At 37.0% G+C, this 12313-nt stretch overlaps 1 protein-coding gene across 8 annotated transcripts in view; it reads right to left on the bottom strand.

The window, feature by feature from the left end:
• Positions 1 to 1551: 1551 nt before the first annotated feature.
• HBS1L (HBS1 like translational GTPase) overlaps positions 1552 to 12313 on the bottom strand; it is a 61061-nt gene continuing 50299 nt past the window's right edge. For all 8 annotated transcript variants that reach the window (XM_055714495.1, XM_055714494.1, XM_055714498.1 and 5 more), the window contains 7 exons: positions 12231 to 12299; positions 8876 to 8980; positions 6749 to 6839; positions 5021 to 5129; positions 4305 to 4405; positions 3262 to 3406; positions 1552 to 2192 (listed from right to left, as the gene is read on the bottom strand). In XM_055714495.1, coding sequence (XP_055570470.1) covers positions 2181 to 2192; positions 3262 to 3406; positions 4305 to 4405; positions 5021 to 5129; positions 6749 to 6839; positions 8876 to 8980; positions 12231 to 12299 — 632 coding nt within the window. In that variant the 3' untranslated portion in view covers positions 1552 to 2180. The remainder of the gene's footprint in view (positions 2193 to 3261; positions 3407 to 4304; positions 4406 to 5020; positions 5130 to 6748; positions 6840 to 8875; positions 8981 to 12230; positions 12300 to 12313) is intronic.

The following is a 12313-nucleotide window of genomic DNA, read 5'->3' as shown; positions in this document are numbered from 1 at the left end:
GCTTTCCAGAGATACTCAAAACACGACATACATATGGGACAGCAGTATGCTTTGTTACCAGGGGATTGTGAATATCTCAAATCAGAAGTTTATAAAGCTTTTGCGCCCTAGACCATTGCCAAGCCATTGCATTTCTTATGGATTAACATGCAAACATGTTTTGATCGATAAAGGCTCCGAGTTTGTTGTTGCACAACAACAGATCATTTATACATTAGCCAGCTGGCACCTCTGGGCAAAGTTCAAATCAGGGCTGAAAGGTAGGTGCAGTCATGTTGAAACTGCGTTAGGCAATACTTTCGGCTGTCCCAAGCTACAAACTGGGAAAGCATGCCCTAGCTTTTCTGTCGTCACAGAATACCGAATCTCAAAATTTAATGTAACCACGTGTGAGAATGGTTATCATAGGTTCATCCCGTATCACACGTCCTTGTCCACAAACAGCCAGGAATTTACTTCAGTCCTAAAACTGAAGACACATTCCTCTGCCTGTAGCACTTCAGCTGTCCTCTGACTTAAAAGCAACCATTTTCAAGGTTTGAAGGCAAGTTCAAGTGGAACAGGTTTAACATGGGTGCTTGGCAGTACAAATCTCTGGAATCCAATGAGTGCACTGAAACCTTCTGGCATGCTAAAACTGGTAAGTATTTAAATGCATTTCTGGACTATAAAAAGACATAACAAATAGTGATAGTTCATAAGCTTCAGTTTTGGCAATAACATTTTCCAGTTATTTCAGATTCGTAAGATTTCACAGAAGCCATTTCCACATAAAGCATTGCCGATGCTTCTACAAATGTGCATGCAGTCAACAGTACAATTTGTATTGTATCTATGTGGCCAAGTGCAGGTATCTGCTGAAAATGGGGCTAAAGCATCCAAGTGCAAAAAAAAAGTTACCTACCAAAAAAAGCACATGGGAAGAGTAGGTACAGATTGTACAAGACTTTGAACTAAGTAATGATCGTTTATGCTTTTTGTGTTTTTCACTACACAGGGCACAGAGCTTTACTGCAGTTAACCCCAGTAACTGATGCTCTGGAGCGGTACTTTAGTTCCTTCCCCACGCTACTATAGTCAAAGTAGAGTTGTCTCCACCCTGCACTTGCGTACAGGTCCTTAAATACCTGAGGTCCTGTCACACTTCCTATTGAACATAAACTTCCAAACTGTAGTAAAGCGTGTCTGTCCTGAGCTTATGCTGGAGGTGGCAGAAGGACCCCCTTTTCATTTTGGAGGTTTTTGCAGACCCAATTACTGAATAGTGGGAAGGAGTTACAGGCTTGAGCAAGAATAATCAGGCTTTACCATAGATTAAACTGCCAGCTTCTGTTCAAAGAGCACTAAGTCTGGATGAAGGACGTGTATGCACAGTAAGTGCATTGAGTAATGTGAGAAAAACTGAAATTATTTCCACAGAAAGACAAGTCGCATGCCAGTTTCGCATTTTAACTCAGAAGTTTACTCTGAAACTTCTGAGCTATGGAAAGTAAAGAATGATTTAACACAATTTGAAAGTGCTTAAATAACAAAAGATGAAGGAGACAAAAATTATGCTCAGACAAAGTTATTTTATTATTCTTACAGTTTAAAAAATAAAATTAGCCAATGTTGGCACAGCTTCCACTACACAGCAAAAGAAAATTTTTTTAAATAAATTTTGGGACAGGGAAAATAATCCCAAGATAATACTACATGCCATTTTCTTGAAACCAAAGTAAATAGCTCTTTTTTTTCCCCTGAATATGCATTCAACTCAAACCTAAAAATATATTAGACCAATAAAGTTACTTTAACGAATTGATGTGCAGGAAAAAAGCAAACCAAAGAAAACATGTAAACAATTTATGTCTGGAAGGAGTTTGTTTCATGATGATTCATCATCTTTTCCTCTAATTCAACTTGCTAAAATTTTTCCGTCAAGCTCTCTAAAGGCTAAATTCCACATGGAGAAACACATGAGATTCTTGAGATTGAGAAGTGCAACATTAGCAGTTCCTTGTCAGTTGGCATCTTGTTCTGCAGTGGGAGAGACTGATGAAGGGCTCCCCAGACGTCTCACACAACTTTTGTCATCATCATCATCTCCCCGATTAATTGCACTTGTTCCTTCAACTCTTAAACAGAAGTTTGGATATCTGATTGAATTTTGGTTGGACGGTGAAGTTCTTGCACCACTGTCATTCTTTAATCTAAAAATACAAGTAAATGGAAAAAAACCTATGGTGAAAAATGGAGTACTAAATGTAAAACAGTCACAGCCTTTTTCAACATGATATAGTTAGCTGTGGAAAAAATAATTCCTTTTGCTCTGAAATTCTCTGGGACAATTTAACAAGTACTAAAATAGTAATTCCCAAATAACAATCAAAGAGTTTAGTCCCCAACTCTTCTACAAACATTGGGTATCATAGACCATGGACCCCATTGAGTTCAAGTTAAATTTAATGAAAAATGGGTGCAAGTAATTGTAGATCCTATTTAAGACCAGACAGATTAAGAGCCTTGAAGTTCCGTAAAGCCCAGAGCTTCTGACAGACGTAGCATATCACTCCTATGCACACAGGGAGAAGCCAGAAATTCTCATGCTCTAGTTCCAAGTTTTGACATTAAATGACTCAGCTTTAAGTCTCAGTACCAGAAGGTGACTAACACGACTAAATGGCTCTCCCTCAAGCCTAGAATTATAATTTCAATTCTAATCCAGAAATCATAGCAAATTTTTTTTAAAGTGACAGATAGGGGGACATTCATATTTTTGCTCCTAATGGAAGGCAAAACATTTACATTTAGCCTCACAGCCTTTGCTTCCTTCTCACTTACACAGGATCAGAAAATGTCTATAGGCATCAGTAAAAATCAAATGCATAATCATCTTTAACACTAACAGAAAAAGACCTGGGACCCACTAGCCACAATTAAAATGGCCAACATGTCTCATTTATGAACTACTTCCAGTACCGTTATATAGGCAATTAGATTTCAGAAAGACCAGTGTATGTTAAAACAGTGACAGATGAGATGGGGAAAAATGCACAAGTCAAAAATTCTAAATAGAGTCATTTTTGTTCCTAATAAACTTAACAGAACTGTGGCAAGTCTTCCTTACACCTTGTTGAAGACTGTCTCTTTTTCAGCAGAATAAATTCACTTTTTAGACCAATGGGTGTAAACCAGGTCTTAACCATAAAAACTAAATGCTACGTGAAAGTTAACACTGCTCCTTTACAGTACAGAAGGTCTGTTACAAAAATACTATACCTCCGTCACGACTCCTGCAGCAATAGTGGAACCACTGTAGCGTAACATAAACCTCCCAAGCTCTTTAAAATCTTTATACAACTCTAGAGCAACAGGTCTTTGAGTTTGTAGTTCTATTAGCGCATTCTGTCCTTTACTCAAGAACCTGCAGGCAAATAGGCAGAAAACTCTACTATAAATACATGCATGCATAAATGAAAAAAAACAACCAACCACTTAAAAGGCCAAAAGTATAATAATCAAGCTTGACTTCAAGTATAACCCAAGCCACCAGACTGAAAACTCATTTGCCTGGAGCATACCTTTTAAAATGGCGTTTGAGTTTTCTTTAAAAACTTCTAGAGGATATCCACCACAACCTTCAGCAAATTGTTTTGAAGTTAATTACCTCATTAACACCTGTTTTGTCACGTCTAGTAGAAAACAAGTGTTATTTCAAACTCGATGACTAAACAGCTAATTTATTGCTCTTCAGAAGTCAAGATTTTTCTTTCCATTACTTTTCAGCAACAGTTTCAGCCACGCAATTTCTGGAAAAGGATTATTCTGATAACGTTGTATGTACCAAACAGCATTTCTATCCAAATACAGCTTTAAATAACTAGAGGGATATTCCCATAGTTTAACTTGTATGGGAAGGCTCCCTAAAAATCTCTCTTTCTCTGAACCGCTGTCTACAGCAACCCATCTCCAGAATTATAGCAACGCTCCCATGCTATTGCAGGAAGACGAGATCGTTTTTTAAAAAAAAGGGGGTGAGGGGCTCGGAATAATCCTTTAAGTGCAAGCTGGTGATCTAGGATTCACTCCCAGTTCTGCAAGTGAACTTAGCCAAGTCATTTTCTTCTCAGGTGCTCCACAGACGTATCAAGTGGGCAGGAGGTTTTTCACATTGAAATATAAACATGAAACCAACTAGAACAATGAAAGCATACTCTTACAAACACGTTATAGCTATATAATAGAACCTGCTTGATATACCATATATTAAATCAAAAGTCAGCCTATTTCTTGAGCAATTATTAACTATTCAAAACACTTACTTTGGTTTTTTCTTTGTCACTTCACCAGTGCTTTTGTGCAGGACACTCAACAGTTTTCTAATAGTAGCAGGTTCACTTATGGTTTGATAGTGTAAAAGCACCTAAAAATATTTTAGTTGTTATTAAACATTCTACAATAATCAGAAATCCTAGGTGTTAATACTTAAAAGCATCAACTTCTTTTAAGACTGATTTTTTGAACAAATGCTTATAAAGCTTCCTTACAGGAGTCTCTGCCTCACATTCAGTAACTGTTCCCAGTTCCTAAACTTTGTGATCTCTACAGATATGACAAAGATCATGTATTAATTCATCAAAAATACATTTTTCATTCTTTAAGTGTTTTGCTTTTGCCACTTCAGTGCACTTCTGTAGCATGAACTGATATATTATTTATTTTAAAAGGTATCTTATAACTAAATGCATCATTATACTCCTAAAAGGCATGAGCTTTCTAAAGCACAGTGTAGCCTGACTGTGGTGGAACTCATGTTCTCCAAAATGGCTCAGCTGCGTGTTAAAAGCCAGTAAGAATATGCATAAGTGGCCACAGTATCCCCTTATATCCTCTTCAAGTTACAAATAAATCAGTTTCCTCTGGAGAGACAGAACCACTTCTGGACACTAAATACCTCTCATATACAGGTGGTTGAACATGGAGAGGAAAAGCCCCAAAACAGCCTGTAATGAACACAGCAACTTTCACAGAGACTTACAGGAAAACCTTTAGTGATTGGAACCTCAATATTGAAGATGAGAACCCGAGCTCTGAAACGAGTGCAAACTTTAATGGGTTCCTTGGGATCACAAAATACACAGCCAACACTACAAGAGAGGAGAACAAAAGAAACCAATATCTATCTTGGCATACAAATGTTAATCAGTGCACTGGAAAAAGATAAATATTTAAGACAAGCAAAGCAAAGACAACACTGCTTTACTATAACCTGGGGGTGGGGTGGGCGGGGGAGAGAAGAAACCAGGAACACCGTATTAAAGCCTGTAATGAAATTAATTCCTAGACAATGTCTACAGTATTTTGTGGGTATGCATGAAGAGGTCTGTCTAATTCAGTGAACAATTACGTCCATTGCTAATCAGTTTCTAAAAATGTCACTGTTTCCTGTGCGTAGGTACTTTGAAGAAATAAGACTTTCATTCAGAGATTAATTGTTTCAGATCAATAGCATAAAATACTGCAGGGTGCCCAAAACTGCAATGTTGCTCCCTGTAACAACTATTTTGTTGATAAAGGAACATCATGATCAGCACTTGCAGAACTTAAGCTCTCAGCAGCACTCATTTCCAAAGAACACTACATGGAGTGAACAAGAAAGATGCTGCTCGTTACAAGCCCACGAGGTAGACAAGCTTTATCACAGTGGCTGGCTTTAGCTATCTAAAATTAAAGGAAAAACAGTCCCATGCAGAAAAACACGACTGAAGAGACCAAACAGCACGATTAAACTATATACATCAGATGTAATCAGATTTCATCAGTATCAAGAGGACTTAAAACTTCATACTTTTTCTTGAAAAATCTAATATATCTCCAAAAGATAAATGACATCAAGTTAATGAATTGACTCAAGCCTTATTCAACAAGCAGAACAAGACTTTTTTTTTTTCCAATCCATTTAACACAGAATCAAACCCCGTTATGAAACAGCAATACAGAAAAGCCTGTCCTTTTCCCTTAACAGAGCATAAATTTACAAAACTATCAACACAAGGAGTTTTTCAAACACTAGCTTGAAAGTTTGCTGTCTGAAGTCCAACTGAAATGTAAAAAAGCTGATCAAATTATGGATCCAATTTTCTAGCCTGAACAATAACTGACACTTATTAAAAAGCTTGAGGCTAATGCTTAGCATGAAACCTATAGACTGAAATAGACACAAACAGATTTGCTGTGTCTCACTGAATGTATCGGACCCCCAAAAAAACAAGGGTCAGCAAAACAATTACCAAAACAAGTATCACAAGCAGCTAAATGTGTTGAATAAAGCCTCCGTCAATTCCACTTGTCCAGATTTACTCATTGGTACGCAATGGCAGTTGTTTGGATGGGTTTTGTTAGAATGATTTATGATGCAATAAGCTCTTCAAAAGCATTTTGTTTTATTTAGCAGTAAGGATTTACTTAATTCAGTAATTAGAACGTCCAAGGACAAGTCTTAAGGAAAAAGGCTTTGAAAGTTATCAGTGTCAGCACTAGGGGAAAAGTATGAAAACTAACAGTATTCTGAGGTTGCCGTTGTACATGTAGCAGATGTTTCCAACGTTTGTACATGCAAGACAGGTGATATGCATCACTTTGGTTTTAAATATCCTGGTAGCCACATCATTCTTCAAGTAAACCGCCGATTGTTAAGTGTAATACTTTAACAAAGCTTTTCATTAAAAACAAACCGTTACTTAGACTGAAACCCAGTTTTGCTCACTTGATTTTGATGATATCCATGCCGGTCAAAGTGAGACTAACGTGATCTCCTGCTGCAGCCCAATCAACTGGTTCATCATGCAGTGTGATTCCTGGAAATGAGTAAGAACAGAACCTCACAGTGAAGTACCTAGGTTCTGAGCTACAAACAAACAGTTCTGTTTGGGCCATTTGTGCTTCATCAACCATTACTCATCAATTTTCAGTATGAATGGGTTGAGAGTAAAAGCTTTTTAACTCAGAAGACTGAGGAAGCTTTTTTCCCCCCGTGGTAAGGACTCACTATTCTCTCACCCCACCCTGCACAATAACATGGCTTTATTTAAGCTAGAGGAAGGGACCGGGCACTTGTCACACAGTGCAGATGACGCAGTCCTGAAAATGCTGTAGTACTAGTATCTCTGTATCGCCCCACCCTTCCTTTCAGGCACACGCACACCCTAGACCGCATCTTTCATATACTTTAATGGTATTATGTCAACTTTCATTTACCTTAAGTGGGTTTGCTGACTCTTTCATAAAAAAGTGTAACTGATGCCTTTCGTTCATGACATTGCGTCTATTAGAAAGCATCTTTAAAAAAAATAATTCTGACTTTTAAGTATTTTAATCCCTTTAAAAGATAACCTGGCTGGTGGGTGAGGGCAAAATCAACTGCTCCTGACTTAACATTCTGAGGTTTCTGATAAGACACCAAGAAGAAAAGAGAAAAACCCCACTTTTTATAAATACTGCATACATTTATAGGATCTAATTCTATTTCACTAGAGATTGTATTTATTGATTTGCAAATCTGTTCCCAAAACCACTTGTCAAGAACATGCCAGAAAGCATCACTCAACTACAAGCATGTTAAGTACTGATTTTTAAGCAGTGTTGGTAATAATTTCACATACACATTTCATTCTCACGAATGAATATAAGTAAGTGAGACTAAGAAAGAATAAGTGAGAAGAACCTCTTGAAATGAAAAACAGGAATCCTAATGTGCATGCTATCTTCAGTAAACATTGTATGATTAATGTAAAGAGGAGATAATGTTATTTAACATGCTTAATGAACGCATGCCTCCAACCTTCACCTGCATTTCACCCATATGAGAGACAGTACAGAAGAAAAACCATAGAATTGCACCACTGGGGATACTCAAAATACATCTTTTTCCATGCTACTTCCTCCACTTGCAAAACAGAGGAGTGACTACAGTGGTCTGATACCCATATTCATCCGTGTTATTTTAACATTCTTGTGCATGCAGACAATGTGCATACAACCACATGAAAAGCAGAGGCATACTGAGGAGCTTCCCAAATTAGCATTGAACGATCTGGTTCCGGAACAGAACAGGACAGATAAACTGACACATTGCTGAATTCAGGCTAAATAGTTAGATACAGAAACCTATTCATTTATTTTGAGGGCTTAATTTTTTATTCATTGGTCAATGTAGGAAAATCGTAATTTTATCTTTGTGTTTGCATATGAAACAAAACCAGCTCTGCAGTTTAAAGACAGCAATCGGGAAACAGCTAAACATTTAATGTCTTGACTTAGCTATTCCTCTTTCCAGAAGTCAAAGGTATTGAAATTTAAACCCAATTTTCTTCTTTTGTAGCTGCTCAGAACAATGGCATCCTGAAAGTTTGAATATTATGAAAGGATCAGTGACAAATCTCATGAACATCAAACAGCAGAGACTTAATTCTCAAGCTTTTTCACATTAATTCGTAAGATTAATTTTAAGGGTTGTTCAACATCCTCACACTTCCTAACAGAAGTAACACTCCACAGCAAAGCTGAATATTAATGATTCCTGTACTGCTTATTTTTATAGACATTGCTGTAACTCAGATGTTTTGACATTGCTTTATGAAGAACCTGTAAAAAGTCATGAGGCTGTAACATTTGGAATATCTGATACGGTAAAAGAAAAAAAAAAAACATGCAAGATTTCACATACTCTTCATAGACATATTTATACAGTCACAGTCACATCTGAAGAAATTCGTTTTATGCTTTCACATTTTATGTTTGACAGTTGGTATCAATTTGACAGTCTGTTACCATTTCAGTAACTGCTTCTAGCCCAGTATTGACCTGAAAGTAAACACACTTCTGAAGACTGTACCTTTTGCAGTGCAAGTTTCATTGGGAGGCATTGCCAGAAGTCGTTCCCCAACCTGAATATAGCCTGCTTCTATTTTACCAGTCACACAAAATCCTGATCCTTGGTCTGTAATAAACACAGCAGTAATATTTCAAAAAACTTCTTAGTAAGGTCAGTTTCCCAACACAAGTTAGCCCTTCAGCAATGCATACATAAGTTTTTAATACAAATCCCCACACACAGCCAAGTAGAGCGTTCAGTACTTGCAAGTTAGCCAGCTGCGCATCATAACGAAAATGAAACATTAAATTCAAAACCTCTAGATCTTATGTTTTTCAGAACTAAGGGAGATACATCCTTCTTTTCATAAACGTAGGTACATCAAGAAATATTTTTTAGTTTTTCCATATTACATTAAGCCCCTTAATTTCTAACAATTTCATTTAATTCAATACTTTCTCATTCAAACATAGATAAAAACATACTACAGACCTCTCAAAAATTCTCATGCATACAGGTGCAAATTCCTATGCCATTTACCATTTAACTGAGTCAGAATCCTACATACTGTCTGCATATTAGTTTTAGTCCTGGAAAGTCAAGAGATTGAATCGGTCCTGTTTAATATGAGGAGCTATTGTAATTGTGGATGACTTAAATATTTCTGAATCTAAAAGATCTGCAAAGTTTTTCTTCCTCAACGTTCTAATAGTCTCTTCATTATGTGAACAATACATCAGTTCTTTTCAATAGACACGCTACACGTGCACATTTAAGCACATACACTTTAAGAAATGTCTCATCTCCTTAGCGTGTCTACATGTGTGTTTAAGAAGAATCTCACAAAGTGATTCTACAATGTCATTTTCAGTATCCATACAAACAACAAGTATACCTTTTGCTGAACATTAGAACTTTGTGATAAGCAAACAGTTTACTATTTTGTCTGTCACATTAGTTTAAAAGCTTAATTTAAAATTGAATTCAAAAGAGCAAACTGACCTCAAATCTTGAGGTCACATACTACCAACTTGCTCTTTTGCATTCATCACCATTTTACTGATGAATGCTTGCATCTATCTAGCTGGGAAAGTACTGTTGCATTGCAGTATGCCTGCAAGCTGATCTTCCTCTATTCATTCCAGCAAGTGAGATGAATGTAGTCAATTAACAGATGACATCAGAAGTCAAAAGAACAGAAAACTGGTGAAGCAGCTACTTGCTCCCCAAGTCACGGTACAAACACGACCTCAATACGGTACACAACAGAACCTGAAGGTTGCAGGCAACCTTAAAGGCAACCAGAACTTGCAGGCAACCAGAGACGAGAACTGGTTCCAGGTTCCTAACCACTCCCAAGCACAATCAAGAATAATTTTTCTTTTTTTCACATCACCACCAGCTCTGGCTTGGTAAACCAGTGTGGTGTTTGAAGCTTCACCCTCTCCCATACTGATTGCTTCCTGCAAAGTGTCAAGTTCCTTCAGCTCCCCATGAAATCAACACAAGTACAAAATGGATAGTGGGGAACAGAATCGGGGGCATAAAAAATAGCTGGATTTCTGTGTATCATGGTACTCTGCTTCTGCCAGGACATGTTCTTTGTCCTCAGAATTTGGCTGCTGGACAAGGCTTTCCTGAAGTCAGGTCAAGTCATACCCTAGACAGCATTATCATATGGTAACTGGGGACTGATGCAGCAATGAAGGAATTTACAGGCATCTCTTGCATCAGGGGATAGCTTGCCTGCACAGAATATTATGAGAGCTATGAAGTACAACTGCTAAAATCAGGCTGAGGCTGATGAATCATATGTGTGGGTAACCTTAATAAAGGGGTTTTCCAAACTACGCAAGAGTACACTCAGCACTCTCACTTTTTACACACTTCTATGGACAGCTCCTCCCGAGCACACACAGCCACTGGAACAGAGCTGAGAACAACTGTTGCTTCATGTACTTGTAACCTGCAGATACTTCCTCTGCTGACATCCAATTTGAGATCACAAGCCAAGAAAAAAATAGCCTAAAAAAACACCTAAAAGGCCACATTTAGTGATAAACCCTGTATATGTAAATTGAGTCCCTTCCAAAGCCATGACTTTTTTTTTGCATACTTTAGCAAAAAAAAAAAAAAAATATTTTCCACAGAACAAATTTAGTCAAAATTGCTCGTTTTGTGAAACTTGGTTCAACACCAAAATGATTGATGCAACAAAAAAAGTTATGATAATACTTCAAAAGATCTCAATCAACAATCCTAACACCCTTTCCCACAGCTCACAAAATTATTAAAAAAAAAAAAAAAAAGAAAAGAAAACATGCAGTGACAACCTAGATGACGAAACTAGCGGTCACATTCTCATGCAAAGTTTCAATATTCAGCATTATGGCTTCAGTACATTAAGTCAACTAACCCAGGGCATGTACAGCATCCAGTGTCTCCTCAAACACCCACATGAAAATTGCACAAAACTGATTTTTCCAATTAAAAAAAATCAGTATTTTGATCTGGTTTGTTTGTACTCCCCCTATAAACACCCTATATATAAAGCAAAGTTTATTTTAAAATATGAATTTTAAAATAGAAAAATATTTACAACATTTCAAATCATGCTGTCACTTAGTTTGCAATTTTTCTCAAGGGTCCTACAGAATGTTTCAAGTGGGATGAGCATTACAAACCTTATGTTTCCTAAATTACCTGTAAATGTAAATGCATTTAACTAAAAAAAAAAAAGTTTACCATGAAAACCTTAAGAGCTCAGGGCAGTCTATTTTCTCCAGGCAATGGAAGTAAGAACTGGTTATAGCTGCTTTCCATATCGCTATTCGTGCTAGGGAATAGCTAGCTGCCTTTCATTAAATCCTTGGCTGGTTATAACAGTCTGACCACTACCACCCTTTTCTTCTACCTCCCACTCCCCAAATTTTTATACAAAAAAGAAGAAATGTATCATTATTTACAGCTACAACAATGAACATAAAAGGAACAAGTCAAACTCTTAAAATCTAAGAGTGAAATGTAAAAGAAACCAAAGTCACACACGTAGAAAGTTTGAGAAACATTAATTTAAGCAACAGGAACCAGTTTGGGAGAGAAACTCCCAAATTCTGTCCCACAAAACCATCAACTCATTACATAGCCAATTAGCTGGTCATGCAGATTTTCTTCCTCAATTTCTTTCCCAGTATGTTTTTCCTTCAGCAGCACTGTGTAAAATTCAACAAAGAACAGTGCTTGAAACTTAATATTCCTGTTCAAGACTACTGATACACATAGAGCTACTACTTTAAGTCTTATTTTTACATCATTTTTCAACACCTGTGTTAAATATCAGTGAAATGATGGTGAAAAAACTATAAAAACAACCAACCTTTAAAAACATCAGCAACACACAACCTAAATGGTTTATCCACTGATCTCTGTGGTGGCTTGAAAGAATCTGCAAATAAATTG

This window comes from Falco cherrug, chromosome 6 (assembly GCF_023634085.1).
Source record: "Falco cherrug isolate bFalChe1 chromosome 6, bFalChe1.pri, whole genome shotgun sequence".
Lineage (NCBI taxonomy): Eukaryota > Metazoa > Chordata > Aves > Falconiformes > Falconidae > Falco > Falco cherrug.
The sequence above is the reverse complement of the archived record's forward strand: the minus strand, read 5'-3'. Positions and strand labels throughout refer to the sequence as shown.